At 40.9% G+C, this 21,672-nt stretch overlaps 1 protein-coding gene across 1 annotated transcript in view; it reads right to left on the bottom strand.

Annotated features, from left to right (window-relative positions):
- Positions 1–576: 576 nt before the first annotated feature.
- The window catches only part of IL23R (interleukin 23 receptor), a 54,206-nt gene continuing 33,110 nt past the window's right edge, over positions 577–21,672 (bottom strand). Inside the window, exons 7-11 of the mRNA XM_058537045.1 lie at positions 20,805–20,961; positions 9,811–9,900; positions 7,378–7,483; positions 4,948–5,038; positions 577–1,413 (exon numbers count right to left, since the gene is read on the bottom strand). Coding sequence (XP_058393028.1) covers positions 763–1,413; positions 4,948–5,038; positions 7,378–7,483; positions 9,811–9,900; positions 20,805–20,961 — 1,095 coding nt within the window. The 3' untranslated portion in view covers positions 577–762. The remainder of the gene's footprint in view (positions 1,414–4,947; positions 5,039–7,377; positions 7,484–9,810; positions 9,901–20,804; positions 20,962–21,672) is intronic.

Genomic DNA, 21,672 nt, shown 5'->3' with positions numbered 1-21,672 from the left:
AGGAAGGCACATGGTGATCAGTTAGCAAGGTCTGCAGGAGACGGGGATACGGGGCAGTGTGGCAAGTATTGCCATCCCAGATTTGGAAAATGTCTGTTTTAACAATAATTCTCTGACATATATCTAATACATAGTTGATTACAAAACAAATAGTTTCATCTTTTGATCCGCTGCATCTGCTACCTCATTAACTCTACTACAGTGTAATTAATGCACCAACTACGCCACAGGAGAACAATGCCATTGCTCTAACTTGAATGAAGACAGCAACCGCATGACTTGCACACATCGCTGTTTTATAGCTCTCTCAGTCCAAAATCAAAATAAGGAAAGTTCAAATCCCTAACACCTGAATGGAAAGTGATAGAAAAAAATAATACAGCAAACATGCTAGTTAATGGCTCCTCTGTTTCTATCCTTTACTTATTTTGTTGTTGGGGGCTATAGTTTTATCTACTCAAGAGAATTTTCAGCATTTATTTCATGACCACATATTTTGTATTATTTATCCTTCATGCGACAGAGAGATCTGCTCTGTTCCTTGCAATGAAGGAAAATAAAAAGGATATAGTTGATACTTTTTAAAAAGTACAGGCGGTGTCACTAATATTGCTGCTGCTTTTGTGACCATGAAGTCTGTTCTGTCTTTGGATCTCAATTTTCTAATTGTGAAGAGCAGGCAGAACTGAATTTACGTGGAGGGGGAGCTCCAACTTCGGATTGCAAGGCAGCTGTCCCGGAATTCGTCTTGACTCCGCAGCTCTACTTTTCCAAGAGTGAAATCCTATTGAAGTGGCTTTCCAAAATATTTTGTGGAAAATAAGAATTAATAGATGGCAGCTCCTCATTCATGATCCCCAAACAGGAGACAAATTCATCGGGCAGCAGATTCTGTTCTGGAACAGTTTCGTCAGGTGAAGTATTTTCTAGAAGCATAGTGCTTTCCCCCTCTGCTGAGCTTTGCGTGTCCAGAAGACTGCATTCTCCTTGATTTAAAATGAGGCTTAATTCTCCAAAAAATAGTTTGTTGCTTAGTGAATTCATACTTGAGATAGAGAGAGGAAAATTAGGATATGTTTTAACCCTGGCATTCTTTCCCAGGTCTAAGGAATCTACTGGTTTGAAGGTTGAGGAAGCCGTTTCATCATCATCGCTGAGATGGTTTCCCCCAGTGAGAAAATTTGAAATCTGGGGTCTGTACCCAGTGTTGAGGTCAGGAATATACACGACTGTTGTATTGGTGAGCAGTGACTTTTGCAGGCAGCCTCTGGCCTCCAGGGAGCCTGTATCCTTGTCCTTCCTGTAGGCCGTGGGCTCGTGTTCTTCTGGGAGAAAGATTTCTATCTCTGTAATCACCGGATCAACATATTGGACCTGTTCGCTGGAATTATTATTCATAAATTCACTTTTTTCCTGGGAAGAAAAGACGTTTTATTTTACAAAAGACATTTAAAGGGGCCAACTGGGCAACTGAATAAGCACTGGAATTCTGCTTTCCCTTGCCTTTCGCTTCCCTCCCTCTTCTATTGTTTCTCTTCCCATACGATTTCCCACTTTTGTGTTATCCTGCTCGATTTCAAATCTTTGTTAAATTCAGCCATGAGGAGCTGAAGCAAAGGAACAATAAAAATAATCCATAGTTTAAGCACATGTCTTGGTTTAAAAATTTTAAAGAGGAAGAAGTGTCTTGCATATTAACTTGCACATTATTTCAGGGCCTTTAAAATTTGGATTTTAGAATATGTTAGAATATTTCTTAAAATCATGGAGGCTTACTACAAGAAAATATTTTGTTGCTTAAGTAAAAGAAATGGAGAGAGGAGAATCCTATTTTCCTTCCATTTGAGAATAAGATTGTAATAAATGCTTTGTGCTGCATTTCTAAACGTGTGTGGGCACTCACAATTCAGACATGTTCATGATGATCAGGAGGTGGAGGGAGGTTTTTATTTGTATAAAAGCCTGATGATTCTTCTGGGTAAGGAAAGGACTCAAGGCCTTCCAGTTGACGGCTGGCTTCCCAGGGCAAATAACTCTCACCCAACACGGTTATAAAACCATAGCCACCTGCTATGGACTGAATGTTTGTGTCCCTCCAAAGTTCATATGTTGAAGCCCTAATCCCCAATGTGATGGTATTGGAAGGTGGCGCCTTTGGGGGGTAATTAGGTCATGAGGGTAGAGCCCTCATGAATGGGATTAGTGCCCTTATAAGAAGAGATGTGAGAGAGATGATCTCTCCCTCTGCCATGTGAGGATACAGCAAGAAGGCAGCTGTCTGCAAGAGAGCTCTCACCAGGAACCAAATGGGCCAGTGTCTTGATCTTGGACTTCCCAGCCTCCAGGACTGTGAGACATAAATGTTTAAGCCACCCAGTCTGTGGTATTCTCTTACAGCAGCCCGAGCTGACTAGAACACTACCCCTTAGTCTTTGGGCAGAAAACAAAACCTCATCTGAGGGAAACCCTAGGGTTCACTTCTAATTCCAGGAGCCCAGAATGGGAAGGAAGTTTGGCAAAAAGGAAGACCTTGGACAAAGCAGTGTGAAGTGTCATTCAAATTTTCTTCAGGCTCAGCCTCCCCAGGGAACTTTCGAAGTGTGGGTTGGGATGGGCAGACATGTAGTTCAAGGTCAGACGAAGTCCAAGGAACTAGACGTGCTACAGGAAACCAGGAAAGCAAGGCGGCTGTGTGCTGAGGAAGGAGGCGTTCCCTTCAGGCTGAGTGGAGAAGTGGGTAGAAGCAGGACCACAGTGGAGGACACAGAAAAGCTACGGGGAGTATTCCAGCGTGAGGACAGGACAGGAAGAAGGGGATCTGATCACAACCAGGTCAGGGACGACGCTCTGAGCCGCGGGCGTCCCCGACTCCCTAGGGTAATTCCTGGAGGAGCGAGATAGATCTGTCAGCGGAATGAGTGTCAAGACTACAGTACCTGTAGTTTGGTGAATATACGCTTGTCCTTCGGTTAATTAACTATGTACTTCCTTACATATGTGGGTTCAGTTGTTCTAGATCATCCCTCCACTGTTAGTAGGCAGGATTACCTCCTTCAAAATTAGCCCCGTCCACTCCTTTTTCTCCTTCAAATATCAAGGATCTCTCCTCCTGCTCAAGCTGAACATTTCCACCTCATCCCTTCAGACCATCCCCTCCCCTCTTCTTCACAGTATTGTTCGATCAATTTCCCCTCTCCCTCCTTGATAGTTCTTCTCAAGCCTGTCCAATTTAGTACAAACACGCTTCTGACTCCATACCCCTCTGGAGCTACTGTTATTCATTCCATGAGTATTTGAGAGCTTACCCCTGTCAGCATAGCCCTTTTCTTCACTTCCCTTCTAGTCTACACCCATCAAAAGATGTCTCCATTCTCAGTCTTCACTTCCTCACTTTCCATTCACTTCTCAACTGAGCCTCTGGACCAGGATTACCAGTGACCTGCTCCTTGTCACGTTCCACAGACTCACTTCACTTCCTCCGTTATGGACCCTCCACAAAGTGGTCAGCACGGTGGAGCCTTGCTTCTCGACACTTTGCCCACACCTCGCTACACTCATTTCTCTGACCGTCCTGTTCTGCCTCCTTCCTCGGACCACGTTTGTTCCAACTGAGAACTCCTCACTGACTCCGCATTGTCTTAAGCAGTAGCTTTCAACCCCTGACAGCGTTCTCAACATCGGCTGTGCAGTGGAATCACTTGGGAAGCCTATGTGTCCCCAACCCTCCCTCCCCCAGAGATCCTGGGTTGTGGCCTGCGTAAATTGGGAAACTAACATGCAACCAAGGCTGAGAACTGTTGTCTTAGGGACTTCTCTGGGGCTGGGGAAGGAGTTGATTAATGGGCCTGCCAGAGCTCCAAATAGAGCCGCTTTTATTTGTTTTACAAATACTTATCTTCCTTACATCATTTGAACAAACGGTTCCTAGGCTAAAAAAAAAAAAAAAAAAATTTAAGTTTGAAAACTATTGGTCAACAGAACGAAGTCTGAGTTCCATAACAAGACCTCTGTGACCTGATCCCACTCACCATTCCAGCATTATTCCAGCCACTCCTCACGTCAAGTTTTTCGATAAGGCAACACACAACATGCTCTTCTCACTTCTGTGCTTTTGTTCTTGTTGTCCTCTCTATTTTGAATGTTCTCTGTTTCTCCTGAGCGACTCCTTCTCATCTTTCAATGTGTTTCCTCTATGCTCCCATCATTTCTGTCACTGCACTTACATCACCAGATTGCAATGCTTGGATGGTGTGTCTGTCGCATCGACTGGGTTTTGAGCCCTTTGTCGGCCAGGCCAGAGTGCCGGAAGGTAGAAGGAGCACACAGAGCACATTCCTTCCCCTCCCCCACAATCAGCAGCGGTTCCTCCATAAGCCACAAAGTCCCCTATATCCTAAGGGTCTTCCCAGCACACCCTTCTCTTTGCTGAACTGGAAACCTGGCCGACCCCTGGTGACACCATCTGACCCCATCTCCCACAGTCCTCTCACATTTATTTTCTCTAATTCCACTGGGTCTCAAGGAGTGAAGTGGTGTCCTCTTGGGATCCATCTACTTCTCCAATCTCAGGTGAAATGGAGGCCCCTTTTGTGTCTTTGCGGCTCATTCTGTTGAGCTTTTCTGCCCTCTTCCTTTCATGCCTGAAGACACCTACCAAATTGCTTGGCCACCAAGTGACACCGGCACCTGGCCCACCATCTTCCACTTTACTTTTCTCTTGTGAATAGTGTTGTTTCTTTCTTCCATGTCTCTTTTCTTCCCCTAACTCCATTCTCTCATCTCTCTTAAGTATGATTTGAGATATGTATAATTTTGTTTCTACATATGTTTACATAGTTATGCTAATATGCACACATTTGTTAATTTGAACAGAAATTCTACTCTAATTATTGGACTGCACTCTTGGTCTCAGCTGCCACTTAGTTTTTATTTGATGGTTTTAGTTACCTGTAGCATTTTCACAACATTACTGTTTTCCATATTAGGAATATCTTCATGAAGCCACTTTGGTATTAGCAAGAAGATTCTTCGTTTAATTCTAAAAAACAAAAATGATGCAATAGAAGAAGCATTTTACTTTAGGACTGGTGCAGGCAATCATGCAGAAGATTGGAAAATCAACTAGAATGGTATGCATAATAAAAATAAAACTTTCTGATGCGTGAGCAAAGATTTCCATCTCTTACTTTAAAAAGTTAAGTGGGAAGCTGCTTCAATATCTTTTCAGATTTTCCTCCTTTCTCTATTGCTCTGCTTCTCTCTAATGAGTTGGAACATTTAAAAACACACTAGATTTGAGATAAGTGGGAGAACCACCCTGGAAGTGATACTGTACACATGTTAAATGTGGCCAACCATTATAAGCAGGAGAGATCAGTGTGGAAAAATCTGGAAGACTTAAGGGATATTTTGTAGAACTTTCCAAGGTGACCATAACCACAGAAAAATATAAAGAAGAGAATGTTAGGTAATAAAACTGTATACTTCCAGCTCCTCTAATTCTGAACTTGTAGTGACTCCAAGTAGTGTTGAGATGATAGTGATGGCGCCAAACTTTGTTGCTGTGGATGGAGTAGGAGGCTGAACACTGTCCTGCAATTGTGTGGTGCAGCGAGAATGCTGGTTTTTACTTAGGCTGGGTGCTTATGAAGGATCCCTGGGGTGGGGTGATGGAAAGAAGAGGGAGAAGCTGTGAACGCCCTACTTCTGCTCCCAGGCTAGCTACCCCTTGGCACCACCACTGTGTTGAAAACACTTTCTGCATTTACAGTACAAATTGACTTGGGCAAACAGGTTGACCAGGAATTTAGAAGAGACTAAGCTGATCTCTGGCACATTTTTAAGTGTCAGCAATGGATCCGTTAACCACAGATCTGACTTGTTTATCTGTTTAGGCCGCTTCTCTAAGGACTTTTACTCAGTAACAACCAAAATGGCTGGATGAGCTTTGCAAGCCCAATTTGACCTTGAACTTCGGGGTAAAAATAATTTCTTTACACATATCTATACAATGTTTAATGATTCAGCTTTTTTTTTTTGCTAATTCACACTCTCTTTCTATATCTAAAATTAGACAAAATTAGTAAATTCACACTATTGTAGAAAAGTTTTTATACAGCATGCTGATACAGTGAGAACATATATATATATCTACCCACTCTTGGTTTCATTATTTAAAATGTTTTACCCTCCATTTTCCAGTTGTATTTCTGAAGTAAGGTTTTTATAAATAATGTATAGTTATAGTAAATAACAGTATCTGCTCATATGTAAAATAGTTATATTGGAATTATCCCATTTCTTTTATCTTTTTAAAAAGAATACTTATTTAAATAATTAAATTAGCAAAGAATTGTCCTATTTTCTTATTTGTCATTACCAATGGGAAGTTAATTTTTAGGTTATTCTTAGTAACAAACTTGATGTTATTTAAAATTTCACACTAGGACATCTTTGGGTAATAACACAAATATTAATATTTTTATGTGGTACAAGTTTGAACATTAAGATATTTCAAAGGGCTTTATATTCAAGTATATATTAAAACAACCGAAAACAAAGTTCCTTTAGTTTGCCCACCTCACAAGGGTACACATTTTTTAATGTGTGATTTAAATACTTAAGTTCTGAGGGAAAAGCCACATAAACAAGCAAAAAAAATTAGTAGTATACTTTATTTAGAATAGCTTATTATAAATCTTTCTACTGCATTGCAATTATAAATTTAAAAGAAAGATTATCTTATGAAGCAAATGATGGCAAGATAGAGAAACCCAGTGCCAGTTGGGCAAAGAACATTCCTATGTGTTAAAATCTGTGAGTCATCAGATGTGCTGGGAGACTGCCCCATCAAACAACTCTAGTCTATTAGCAGATTAGAACTACTCAGGGCAGCTAGGAAAATTTATGAAATTGAAGGCCTTGTGCTCCTCAAAGTCTCATTTTTCAATAACTAGGCATAGATCTTTACTAATACCATATTGGAAAAAAATGATTGAAGGAGGCCGAAGAGAAGGGGCCTTGGGGCTAGATGTTAAAACCCCAACACAACTAGTATAAAAGTGAGGGATTCAGACCTTGCCACTTCTCTTCACACACTTCACCATGAAGTGGTATGAGGAGAACACACAGCCACACGTGAGTCGTCTGTGAAACAGGCCTTCGAGGTTTTCTGGCAGGGTCATTGTGAGGATAAATGAATGGTGTTTGTAAAGAGTTTGGCATGAGTAGGTACTCATTTAACACTGATCCTTTTGTTTTTCCTTTCTCTGAATAAAAATGTTTATGGAATTTTCTAGGAAATAACTGAATTGACTACATTTTGGTGGCACAAATATATGGTCTAAATCAGAAAACAGAAATTCTACAAAAACCTACCCAGTTCGCAGCGATCTGTTAAAGATCCCAATCAAAAAAAGAATTGACAACGTAACGGCAAAGAAGACCATTCCCGATAACAGTCCAATGTCTTGTTGCCTGTTGTCTGAAAGGAAGGAGAAATAATTTTAGCTAAGCATTCACGTCCATGTGATGCCAGAATCATCATTCTCTCTACTCTGCTCAAAGTGAAGGTCATTGGTCTCAAAGGAAAAGAGGAAGTGGGGAACAAAATTAACCTTTACCTTGAGCTATAAAGTGAACGCCCTTTCAAACCTCAGGTTACCTTTCGTTTGAGAATTGAGCTGATGTGTCTGATATCAGTGGGCTCTAGAAGTGCATCTCTGGCCAATGCGGTCAGCATTAGACATTTTTCTGAGCTTAGGCATGCATATTTTATATAAAAATGTTTAGTGATGAACCTCATTTGGTTTGTCTGACATAAGTGAGAATTTATAGTTGCTTGTAACAGAGTCTAAAGCTGGCCACAATCAAAACTGAGGTTTTTATTTTTTTTAGCCTTTTGTTCAAGACAGAAGTAATGTACCACTTGTCATCATTCTTCAAAATCTATTGTTCATGAATTTTTTCCTGCTGAGAAAAGACATTCACTCTACTTAAAACAATCTATGTTATAGGAAAGAAATCCAAATTGCTATATATCTTGCACTCACATTTTATGTTAAAAACAATGCTTTTCTTGCATTTTGAAGTTGAATTAATCACCTGAAATTTTTAAATAATTAATATAATATATTCAACATGTGTTACCTACCAGGGTCATCACATTTTTTCCCTAGTACGTGAAAAACCCTATTTTCGAATATAGACTATAATTGAGACATATCACACTGGAGTTGGTTCTGAGCCATGCTGGGTACTGGCGTCCCTTCCATCCTCTTCCTGCCTTCCTCCCTCCCTTTGGCAAATGTTTATGGGATACTTACCATGTGGCAGATGCTATATGTGCCAGGCCCTGCTTATTTCCCAGCTGCACCCACCGTACACTTGGGGGTCTCCAAGCTGTCCAGTCCTTCTCCTAAAGCTGACTGGTGGGCAGGGGCAGTCCCACTGGGTTAGGGAATTAGTGCTTTCCTAAGACTAAAACTCGATTTCAAGCAACTAATGGGGGATCCTGGCTGCCACATACCCTTGGGCACTCATGCCTGGAAGAGGATAGAGAATCCTCACGTTAACATGGGGCCAGCAAAGGGATATAAGGAGGAGAGCAGAGTGACCGAGAGCACAACCTGAGAAACCTGGGTTCGAAGTGGACTGCCATTTATCAGCTCCGTAACCTCGGGGCATAGTTACAAACTTGCTGAAACGCCGGTTTCCTCTTCTGTCAAATAGAAATAATAATACCTATCTAATAGACTGCAGTGAGCTCCTAGCCTCCACGATTCCACACAGATATCAAGGTGCAGGTCTGTAATTAGGGGTCTGTTCTGAACCTTAGCACTTCGCTCCTAGTTGATTGACATCTACAAGTTCAGGGCGCCCTTACCTTGCTTCATGTTTCTTCATAGCACATACTGCCACCTGACTTTCTCTTGTTGTTTTCTTTTTCTCCCCCATCTATCTAGAATGGAACCTCCATGAAGACAGAGGCTATGTTCCTTTTTTCACTGCTGATTCTCCAGCACCCAGGACAGTGCCTGGCACATCGTAGTGCTTAATGAATATTTGTTGAGTAAATAAAAGAATATAATATGTTGTCAATATAACCTGCAAAAGTTCTTATACTATTCCTGCCAGGTTTCTGCGCAAGGAGACAAATGGTCTATGCGTGGTCAGTGGTGAAATAGTCAGGCCTAAAGGTTTTCAATTTGAAATTTCTATTTAGAGTTATATTTGCCCATTGCCTAACCTGATCTAATATCTTTTTATGCCTAAAACATTTAGTTATGCTCACCAGTGGAAAATACTGAGTCATTTTAACAAATAAAATGGAAGCTGGTTTGTATAAGAGAAAGAGCAGAGACTTCAGGATTTGAAAAACAGAATTTGAATTTTAGTCTTTCACTTAGCAACTGTGTGACCTTGGACAAGTTCCTCAAACTCTCTGAGCTCCAGTTTTCCCATCTCGTCTTAAAGATTGAAAAAGATGATGTATATAGCACTCCTAACACATGGTAGACACTCAAATAATGGTATTATTTTTTTAGAAAGAAGACATTTTGGGGTCTTGAGCCCCAGCGCCTATTGAAATGAAAATGTATCCAACTCATAGCAAAAGCTGGCAAAATCCACCCAAATCACTCCTTAAATTCAATTTTAAGCATATCTTTGTTGACTATTTTCCTGTAGAAATCATATAGCATATAGTCTAACCATCTAGAAACTTATGCCTGACACATGATTTTTCAGTATGGAGGGTTCAAGGGATGATTAGCAAAGAATATTCAAAAAACCTAAGTAGTATTTTCTCACCAGAAGTAAGGTGTCCTTTAAAGATGGAAGTAATCAGAAGCCGAGAATTCCGAGTATCATGTTGGAATGATTTCCACGTGTCCTGGGGAACTTAAAAAAAAGGAGGATAGCGTCAGTTTCTTACATTTTGCAGTCAGGTTGCCCAATTTCCTAAGAGGGTTTCTTCACTTATTTGGAGATGATTAAAGTAAAACGGTAACTTTAACAGGCTTGAAGGATGGACTAAAAGCAGTGTCCTTCAAGTATGTGTGTCTCTTCTCCTTTTTATTTAATTGGGTAAATCCCAAAGAATAAAACACTGAAAAGACAATGAAAACTACCTAGGGTTTGTAAAACTTCCAAGCATGTCCACTAATTTCATGAGGCTTCTAGGCAACAAATACCAAAGAGCTTTACTTCATTCACTGAGCCAGAAAAATGCACAATAACTGGTCTCTACTTGATTCCTTCCAGTAGATGATGCAATAAAGTTCAGGTTTCCTTAAGAGCCTCCAAGATGTGTCACTTCTGCCTTTGCACAACCTTTGAGATGCTGTTGGGGAACAGCATCTTGGCTCCATATAAGAAGTTTTGATTAGCAGCCACTTTGATGTCGTAACACAGGGATGGAATGCTATTAATGACTTCCCTCTGCTCCTTTCCCACTGGCAAGGATCCTGGCCAGCCCTGTCTAGTCATAAAGGCTGTCAGGACACTGCTGATGAAAGCTTCTGACCAGGGTGTGGTGAGCAGCCTTGGCAACTAACTCGCTTTTAGTCTGAACTTGAAAGAGTCCTGGAGCTTCCTTCCCCTTCTCCTCCCTCCTGATAATTAAAAGCTGTCAGAGGCGACTTCAAGGACGCGATTCCCCAAGCTGGCGGAAGACATTCCTGAAAATGGTTCTAAGCTCTGGATTCCCAAGAGTGCCTCAAGCCCTATTTATTCAGTGTTCAAATTCTTTTTAAAGAATTACTTTTGGGGCCAGGGAGAAATCACAACTTGAGGCATGCTTAACTGCCACTGAGATATCACAGGCCTATGTAACAAGCCCTGCGGCCCGGGCAACTCTCTTTGAGAAAAATATCATAGAGTTCCCATAAAAAGGTTCCTATGGGTCTTTGGAAATTTTTGAAAAAGGCTGATCTGGGTGCAGGCACAGGCTCAACTGATAGGTAGTTTTCTAAGAATAATGGGTGGGAGATTTTAGAAGATGAAAACATCGGAAAAGCCAAAAGATCTTTCCTGTGTTTTTATTCTGGCTTCTCTGCAGCAAGAGGGAAACATTTCACTGTGAATTGTGACAAATCAGAAATTCTTTTTGGCCTCTCAGTGCTTCATTATGTCTCTTTTATTCCCAAGTATGTGGTTCCATCAAACTCAGAGGGAGCAAGGTTAGGCTCCAACGGCCAACAGCCAGGTTTATTCACCTAAATTAGTATTTTATAAGTTTAAGTTCATTCTCAGGGATCCCAAGCAGGAGTCTGTATCTACATTACTTTGAAATTTTAAGAATAGAAATATTATGTTAAAATGTAACACAATTTTCAATTTGGCAAGATCATGGGTTTATAGCATATGCTGCTGGATTATTTTTGTTTTCACTTTCATTATTTTAAAATTAGCATTTTTATTTAAAAGTAGTACATGGTGCTGTTGGTTTTTAATACAGGTTAATGTAATTCTGTTGCATAAACTATGGGAGGTTATTTGGCAATGAAACTTCAGTTATTAATTTGCATCATATAAAAATAATATTCATATATGACTAGGGCTTTATTAATCCTAATAGAGAATAATCATCCTCCTTTAGAATCTTTTTGTTTCCATAGTTTCAAATCAACCAAGTGCTTTCATTTAAATTAGATTAAATTAAAGTCATTTGAAAGAGATACTTAATTATCAGAGGATAATTTCACAAAGAGTCAGATATCTGAAGTAAGACAGTTGATAAACAAGATTGTCAGAGAAGAATCAAGCCAATGACAAAATCTTTAGGCAAAGGATTGAAATGAAGCCATATAGACTATATTCTTCACAGCATACCGCCACCAAGTGGCTATGTCATTTCTTTTAAAATCATACTTAACAGTTTTCATTATAAAAGCAGTAAGTGTAAGAGAGAAAAGAATTTTAACAAGAAAAACAAAAGGGAGAGAAAAAGAACCATCCCTAATGCCATCCCTTTAATCCACTCGCTGTTAGTATTTTATAGTATTTCCAAGAATGTTAACACACAGAAGCATTCACGAACACAGAATGATGTACACACACACACACACACAGAGCCCCGATGGCTGAAAACATTGTCTATTCCAGCTCCGGTCATCAGTGGATTGCCTAACGTGCTAGAAAATTCTCATGATGTTTTCATTATTTATTTAACGTCTATGGTGTTCTGTGCATAAGGAGACAAGTCTGCCCCTGCAGCAGAACATTAAATGGTGCTTATTACTCCACAGCACGCACTTGAGGATACTCAGCAATCTCAAATCGTCTGTAATCTGGGAAGAATTTTTATGTAACTGACACACAGTGACATTGGACTTTAGAGTTGGTCTTACAGAAGACGCATTCAGAGGAAGTTAGAGTGGTTTCAAACAAAAAGACGTGGTTCCTTATTCCTGGACGGAGCTAGGAGCATAACATAACAATATTCTTTGGCCCAATGAATACCAGGCTAATTTAATCAAATCTGTGCAAAAGGACTCAGTGTTAGCCATAATGTACTCCATCTGTTTCCTCGGGATGATGCCCAATCAGTCTCCCAGCCTCCCTCTGTGTGTGCCATGGGGCAAAATGTGTTTGTTATTCTTTTTAAGCCACCATTTATTGAGGACTAATTATGTTCCTGGTAGTGTACTAGACTTTACCTGCTGTCCTTCATTAAATCCTTACAGCAACCGAATCAGGCAGATAAATACTATTGTCCTCATTTTATGGGTGAGGAGACAAAGGCCTAAAAAGGGTAAGTGACTTGCCCAGAGTCACCTTGGTTGAGGTCAAAGACTGAAAATTCCCATCCAGTCTGTGCCAGTCACTGGCCCCATTAGTTGATAACATCACTTCTGCAGCAGGACAGCTCCAGACGGGGCAGCTCAGGCAGCCCTGTGAGCAGCCCCTCCCACGCTGCAACTTGGCTGTGGCTCCTCTGGGTGTGGGCCACAGTGCATTAGAGCTGCTTGGCCTTGCAGGACTCCGGACCCCACCCCAACGAGCTATGGTTGGGCAAACCCATTTAGCACTGATTCCTAGAATCTTCTAGCCTGGAGTTATTTTCTTCTGACAGCCAACTATTTTCCTTGATTATACAAGCAATACATGCTAATTATAGGATGCCTGAAAAGTATAAAAGAGTATAGAGAAGAAAGTACAATTTTATCTTTGCTCACAAACTAGAAGCAATCATTTTTTATATTTGTCATCAGTCTTTTGTGTAGGTCCGTGCCCTGGTGGAAATCGTGCTCTTGACTAAGCGTTGCGTCTGGGTGTTTTTTATTTCAATATTATATCATGATTCATTTTCTTCATTTTATTAAAAATTGCTCAAAACCATCATACTAATGACAATTTAATATTTCATCATGTTTGTACTGTATTTATTCAATCATCTCCCCCATTGAGAAACTGTATAGCTTGTTGGTTTCAAATACCAGTTTTGGACTCAGACAAAAGTCAGTTCAAGTCCTGGCTCCACCACTCGGAGTTGCATGGCCCTGGGGAAGTTGCTTAACCTCTCTGTGACTTAGTTTCTTCATTTGTAAAATGGGATGATAACAGCACTTCACTCCTAAGGTTTGATGGGACAGTTTATATGAAGTACTTAGTACCATGCCTTACACACATTGAAAGCTTAGTACATGTTAGCTACGCTATTGTTGGACTTTTAGATTGTTTCCAAATTCTTACTATTATAATTAGCTTAGGGTAAATATCATTGTACATGAATCTCCTTTCCACATCTCTGCTTGTTTCCCAAGGCTAGATTTCTATAAGTGGAATTCCTGGGCCAGAGGGCATGGACATTTATAAGCCTTCTTTATTTGCTTTTGCCTTTGCCAATCTTGGTATCTAAGCCACGCTGACCAAGGTCTGCATCTTAAAGGCTTTGACCAGAGCTGACACAGGGAACTTTCTAGACCTTTCTTTCAGAAGGTTCTAGATATTCAAGAAAGAGGAGTCATATTGAAAGAGACAAAGGGTGTGTTTTTCAAATTATGGGAGGTTTTTTTTCTATCCTATTTTTCTTAAAACATAAACTTTCCTTTGGTTTCTCTCTTTCTAATCTCCTTCTTCTAATAATCTCAGCTGTTTCAGAGCATTTAAGTGCTGTCTCCCCAGGCCACTTAGCTCTGTGTTTGGAATTCAACATTACGGGGCTGAGGGTAAAGATTTGACACCAGCCCACGTCAGTTGGCAAAGCAGAAGACAACGGCCAGACGTATCCAATAGGCCGCAGAAGCTTGGGGAGAACAAACTCATTACCACACCTTGAAAAACAAGTCAAACGATGAATCATTTCTTGAGTCACATTGCCACCTCTGTATATTCAGGAGAGGAGGATGTGCCTAGACATCATCAGGGGACTATCTTCAGGCTTATACTCCTAGACTGTAAGTAGTTGGTACGTTAGGGAGAAGAAGGTAGGAAGTATATGCATGGCAATGATATTGTTCAAGAGAATGAATAAGAGGAGGAAAAGGTACAAAGCAGCAGCCACCAGGAAATTTTCCTGAGTGATATTGACCACACGGAGGTGTAGGTCTGATGTCAAAGTGTAGCAAAAATGTTCGTGATATGATATTGAAAAAAAAAAACCAAGACACACTTCTTCTATGTGCAAGAATGGGCAGCTTCCAAGTTTTACCCAGGGGTTTAAGATTCTTCAAAAGCGCAGCCTTGCTCTCAAGCATAACGTGCACCTGTTCCTGAGTGTGAATAGTCTAGTGGACATTTGCCATTTTTCAGTTGCTCAGCACCAGGACATGCGTCTTTGTGGGCATCCTTAAATAGGTAAGAGGCAGAGAGGGCTTCCCTCTCTGGAAGCCTCAATGGAGCAGAGACTCCCTCTCCCCACAGCCAGCAAGTAGCCACACCCAGATGCCCTCAGCCTGGCCCAGCAGATGCCCTCCTCCCCCACTGGCACAGGACACACAGCTCCAGGAAGTCCCCTAGGTTCTGGTGACAGCAGCACCAGTGGGGTGCCCAGGGCACAGGGCAGACAGGTGCAGTGACCACAGTGCCAGCTGCAGGGTCCTCACCAGATCCTTCCTAGGTAGTGATTTTGGCTGAGGTTCTGGCTCGTGCTGTCCCTTGGATACTGCTCCTGGCCATTTTGCCAGCTTTCCTACTGATTTCCAGCTATCTTTCCAATAATTCCCTCTCTGCTTAAGAGAACCAGAGTTGATTTCTTTTGCTTGCACTTAATCACAGTGACTAGTAGAAATTGCAATAGTACATGGTGGGTGGATAAGTGAGGAGATGTGGTAGGACAAATAGTGACCTCCCTGCCAAAGATGTCCATGTCCTAATCCCCAGAACATGTGAATAGATTACCTTTTTTTTTCTTTCTTTTTTTTTTTTTTGTGAGGAAGATCAGCCCTGGGCTAACATCTGCCAATCCTCTTCTTTTTTTTTTTGCTGAGGAAGACTGGCCCTGGGCTAACATCTGTGACCATCTTCCTCCACTTTATATGGGACGCTGCCACAGCATGGCTTGACAAGCGGTGCGTGGGTGCATGCCCCAGATCCGAACCGGCGAACCCCAGGCCGCTGCAGCCGGGCTCGAGCACTTAACCGCTTGCGCCGGGGCCGGCCCCTGAATAGATTACCTTATATGGCAAAAGGGCCTTGAGATGGGGAGATTATCCTAGATTATAGGGGTGGGCCCAATAAAATCACAAATGTCCTTATAAGAAGGCGGGAAGGTCAGAGTCAGAGAAAGAGATTGGAAGATGCTATGCTTCTAGATTGGAAGATGGAAGATGGGGCCACAAGCCAAGAAATGCAGGCAGCCTCTAGAATTGGGAAAAAGCAATGAAACTGATTCTCTCCTAGAGCCTCCAGAAGGAGCATAGTCTTGCTGAGATCTTGATTTTAGCCCAGTGATATTTATTTTGGATTTCTCACCTCCAGAACTATAAGATAATACATTTGTATTGTTTTAAGCCACTAAGTTTGTGATAACTTGTTACAGCAGCAAAGGAAACTAACACAGGAGATTATTACTTCCTCATAGAAAAGCATAATCTTTATTCCTTATTAGTGGATATTGCAGATCTCAGAGAGACTGTGAAACTCTGAGGAGCTGTTTTTTATTCTATAGAACTCTGGTGATTTATTAGGGACCGGAAATGAAGAAGATTACATAAATCCAGATGAAGAGTCTAAAATGATTAGTATTTCAAGGACCACTGTGTGTCAGTTTAACCCAGTTTAGTAACCATGAATCTACAAATTTATAACCCATCTTAATATGAATGAATCAGAAATCTCTAACTACAAATAATGGAATTTTTGAAAAGTACACTCTGTGTGCCATCCTCTAATTTGCGTTATATTTAATATCACCTATATTTAGCTCCATTGACATAACATTTGTTTTTTCTCTTTTAGTTACTAAATGTCCAGAAAAATTAGTAAGAATCTCTAACGAGTCATTGGTAATGCACAACCAATGGTGTGTTGTGAGAACAAAATGCACTGTGGTTCAATGTCTTGCTCGTACTTGCCTTCCTCTGGAGAACAGTCAAAAAAAGAATAACATGATTTCTCTGGGAAACTTTTCTACTGCAAGTAGCAATTCCGGCAAGTTGATTAGTCATCATGAAATGTGACTGCCCTTCCCTCACGCCTCTGACTTGTTGTTAGAGGGGTGATAGAGCCTGCACCTTTTCTGCATCGCGGAGGACCTGGATCACAGCGAGGAACTGGACAACAGTCCTGCCTAGAAGTCGTCTTTTCACCTTTTCTACAACAGTAGTAGTGAATTTAGGGAATTGACTTGCACATTTTCAGTGTTAGTTTCTACGCTAAGTTATCTTTTCCCCTTCAGGGCTTTTTCTATACTGCATACAGACCCCAAGAATTTTTACAGCGACTATCCAGGTTGGAGGTCTGGAAGCTCCAACCACAGCCCCCGGGGGTTCACAGAACCTTAGCTGAAACCTCACATCCAGAGGCAGGGTAGAGTCTAGGCAGAGGGGGTAACGTGGGATGTGATGGTTCTCTGGGGCAATGGTTCCACATCCTGTGCTTCTGGGGCTCCTGAGCTGCTGAGGTGGGCTGGGGTGATCAGCGACTCAGGAAGTGGTGGGCAGGAGGAAGAGGAAGCAGAAAGGTGACCAGATAGTACAAGAGATGATGGCCTGAGATTCTCACCTGACCACCCTTTTCCGCCCCCACCAAACCACTCTTACTAAGGCAGTGGCTTGGGCAATCAGGTCTCCCCCTTTCTGTGCACGTTTCCTGCCCACCCTCTACGTCATCCTTCCTGACACTTCTCCCTCTTGAAGGGTGTCTGATCTCTCCAGCAGCAGTTCTTACACTGCACTGCAGAAGTATCGCTTGGCTAGAGGCTCAGGAGTCTGCATTTAAACTCGTTTCCAAGCATTTCTGATGCAGATGGACCACAGGCCCCACTCTGAGAAGAACTGCTTTCTAGACACTTTACTGGGCCAGGACCAGCTGGAAAAACACATTATGAATTGCCCTGCGGTGGTCCTGTCTGGGCAAGGCCACCTGTTCCACCGGTACTTTGTCCTCATTTAGGACTGCCCTGTCCAGTCCCAAGGTCCCTGGAGTCCTGTGGTTTCATGCTCCTCGCCTTAACCCAAATCCGCTTCCACATCTTGTATTCATGCCCAAGGAGAAATAGTTGATAGCATCATATGATTAATAGTTTTTGCATTTTCATAACAAACATTACATTAAAAATGAAGCTCTTTTGGCATAGTTTTATTATTAGCTCATGTGTAGAGGAGGATTTGGTTAGGTGGTTGAGGGAGGCAGACACAGGACACTCCTAGGTCTCCTCGGAAGGAAACCAGCAGCGCTATGATTCGGGTGCTAGAATCCCACAGCCTGATTATGCCCTGGCTCCACCATTTACCAGCTTTGTGACGTTTGGCAAAACTGCTTAATCTCCCTGGGCCTCATCTTCTGCATCTGCACAATTGGAATAATAATATTTTAGGGCTGCAGTGATGAGGAAAGGACAGTTCATATGTAAAATGCTTATCACAGTGCCCAACACACAGTGAGCGTCTGATCAAGGTTAGCTATCATTATTTATTATCCTGAAGTCACCCTGGGTTCAGTCAATTAGCCTCTTGCTATTGTACCAGGAGAGAAAAATGTGAGTCTCTAACCCAGAAAAACTTCTCCCGTGTGTTTTCTAAAGCCTGATATTATATTCTAAGATATTGATTTTTTCTTTTTCTTTTTTAGTATAAGGTTTTGTTTTCCCTTGAAGTCCAACTACTCCAGGGAAGGAAAAGATAATAAGTCTTGTAAGTCATTGAACCCTTACTGTAACGGAGTTTGTTCAGTTTCTTTTGGAGACTAGGTTTTTAAAGGCCAAGGAAAGGCATTATCCAGAGGGGAAGTGAACCAGAAGAATGCTGAGGGCCCGTAGGACAAGCCGTACCTACTTTACGATTTTCCCTGCAGTGCCATCTGGACATAATTTTGAAAATGCCTTGTTTTGAGATGAATCAATTCAGTTACACACACGTAAGAATTTTAGAGAACACCTAGTGCATGGTAGGGTGTAAATGAACACTTCATGAATGACTAAATGAATGACTGGCTTTTCACGGATACCTTTAAAAAAAAGTAATTGATATTAAAGATTTACTAAAAAGCAATTTGGCAATTTGCAACAAGCATCTTAAAATGTGCTTAACTCTTGATCCAATAAGACCTAAAGACATAGGAGAGTTTATATACAAAGCTATTCAAAGAAGTTTATTGTTAATGGAAAAAAATGCAATAACCTAGATATTGTTAAAATAGGGAAATGCTTAAATAAATTATAGTACGTTCATAAACTGGTATGCTGTGCAGCCATTAAATAGGTTTTTTAACTCAACAAGATAGATTAAATAAGAAAATCAGAGCATAAAACAGTGTATACACCATAGCACCAATGGTTAAAAAATATGTGCATAGGAAAAAACTAGTATTAAATCCGTTAAAATATAAACAGCAGTTATATCTAGATTATAAATTACAATAAACTTGTATTGCTTTTACAAGCAGAAGAAAAGAGATAAATTTTCAAACAGATTTAAAATTAGTACTTTCCCCAACATTCACTGTTTCTCCTTTAACGTGTCTTAGAAAGGAATCTGTCTATGGTTCCTTTTCGCTAACCTGTTAAACTTGGATAGACACAAGTTTTCAGGGATATTTAATTTTAACTGATATTTTGCCTCTTACGTGATTTTTTTTCCTTAGGAAACAAAGACTTTACATCTAGACGTGTTGCAGGGTAGTGGTGTTGTTCCTTTCGCTTCCACCCGAGGGTTAAGACCTTTACTTTAAAGGAGAGCATCTGTGATCCAGGACTTGACCTGCTGGATACTTTAGTCAGCCGCTCCTCCACTTGGATGTAATTGGTTAGGAAAGAGATTGACGCGATTGCTGAGGGCTGGTGGTGAGTTAAGAAAACTTGTGTTCTAGTTTAGGTGCCGTTACCCACCGGCAACGTGCTATTTAGCAAGCCATGCCTCAGTTTCCTCATTTGGAACATTGTGCCGATTACACTACGAGACATGGCTGATGTAAAGGTCAAGCCAGCTTACACCTAGTAGTCCTTGGTGCGTGGTAAGTCTCAATGTGAATAATCTTGCTAGACAATTTCAGATTTAATTTAGAAATAATTGGATTATCAACTACATTCTGACTATTATAAAATGGCATGTAAAGTCCTAAGAATTTTTAACCGTACCGGCTTAGGACAGAATATCATAAATTAAAAACTAACTTGGAAAAAAGAGAACTGGGACTTGGTATTGCATGAGTCCCTTAATAGTGTGTTTCTAAGATTTGAGCATTAGGGGGCACCAAAAGAACTTTTTAGCTAGACTTGGTGGCTTCAACTGCCTTATTTGGCGGCCATCAATATTTACAATGTATGTCAAAGTACTTTGAAACATAAAATACAGTTTCAAGATGTTACGTTATAACAAAGATGATATTAACAATACTGTGATTATAATTAAGCCCTTCAGTTCTGAAAGACAGATTTAAATCTAATGTATAAGCTACCTAACAGTAGGGAGACATCTTCAGGTTAATGGGGCCGTTACGGAGTATTACAACAATTACAATAGATTCATTTTATTGTTTGCTTACAACTGAAGTCTGTTGGGCTAAGATTTTATTGAATGACATGTGTAAATGGATAGAAAATTAAACTGATAATATTAAGAGCAGGAAATATCTAAAGATAAAAAATAGGTTAGCTAGATCTTATTGAGAAGAATATTAAATAATTCCATATATTTAAGTGTTTTAACTCTTTCTAATTGCTTTGCATATAGTAAGTAATCAATATTCATTGATAAGATTTAATTTGTGTCTCTCTTAGGAGAATATATTTTATCAGTAGTGGCCTAAACAGTTTAATGTAACTTAATATTTTTCGAAACGAGGTCTTAAATTATAATAAGCCTCACAATCACCCAGGGTCTTTGTAACAAATGCTGAATTTTGAGCACCCCTCTCCCCTTACCTCAGACCCGGGGACTCAGACCCTCTGGGAGCAGGGACGGTAAACATGCATGTCAGGCAGTTTTCAGTGTTTTTTATGCCCAGGAATGTTTGAAAACCATTACATAAATTGTGGTCAGCCTTAACAAAATCAAAGTGAAATGACAATTTAAATGTTACCACCTGCCCTAGAATAGTTTTGTCAACTTTGATAGAAGTCAAGGAGAAAAAATATATATACTTAGAAGAGAGACAGAAGTCCAAAGAAAAGCCTAAGTGATCAAATATATAAATACACTCACCTCTATCAGGTGTTTTATGAAAAAAAGGTGAACTCCAGGGCTGCCAGTACCTTTTACCTGTTTCTTGACATCTCACTTGAAATACGTACTTAATGTTTGAGTCCAAGTAGAATTCTGACTGTTGCATGTATGTAAAATTGGTGTCAAATTCTTTAACCTAAAATGGATGAATAACAATAATGAAATGATACAGTGTGCCTTTAAAACAAACAATTACTCCATTTAGCAGAAATGTATGGAGCATCTACAATGTTCCAGGCACTCTTTAGACACTGAGAAAACAAAGAGCAATAGGGTGCTTTGCATAAAACATGGCCATACCGGTGGCGCAGCAGTTAAGTGTGCATGCTCTGCTTCGTTGGCCCGGGTTCGCAGGTTTGGATCCCGGGCGCGGACTGACGCACCGCTTGTCAAGCCATGCTGTGGCAGCATCCCATATAAAGTAGAGAAAGATGGGCATGGATGTTAGCCTAGGGCCAGTCTTCCTCAACAAAAAGAGGAGGAATGATGGGTCGGCCCCGTGGCTTAGCGGTTAAGTGCACGCGCTCCGCTACTGGCGGCCTGGGTTCGGATGCCAGGTGCACACCGACGCACCACTTCTCCGTCCATGCTGAGGCTGCGTCCCACATACAGCAACTAGAAGGATGTGCAGCTGTGACATACAACTATCTACTGGGGCTTTAGGGGAGAAAAAAAGGAGGAGGATTGGCAATAGATGTTTGCTCAGAGCCGGTCTTCCTCAGCAAAAAGAGGAAGATTAGCATGGGTGTTAGCTCAGGGCTGATCTTCCTCATAAAAAAAATAAAATAAAATAAAAAATAAACTAAAAGAGGAAGAATGGCAACAGATGTTAGCTCAGGGCTAATCT

This window comes from Diceros bicornis, chromosome 4 (assembly GCF_020826845.1).
Source record: "Diceros bicornis minor isolate mBicDic1 chromosome 4, mDicBic1.mat.cur, whole genome shotgun sequence".
Classification (NCBI taxonomy): Eukaryota; Metazoa; Chordata; class Mammalia; order Perissodactyla; family Rhinocerotidae; genus Diceros; species Diceros bicornis.
Note: the sequence above shows the minus strand (reverse complement) of the source record. Positions and strands in the feature narration are given on the sequence as shown.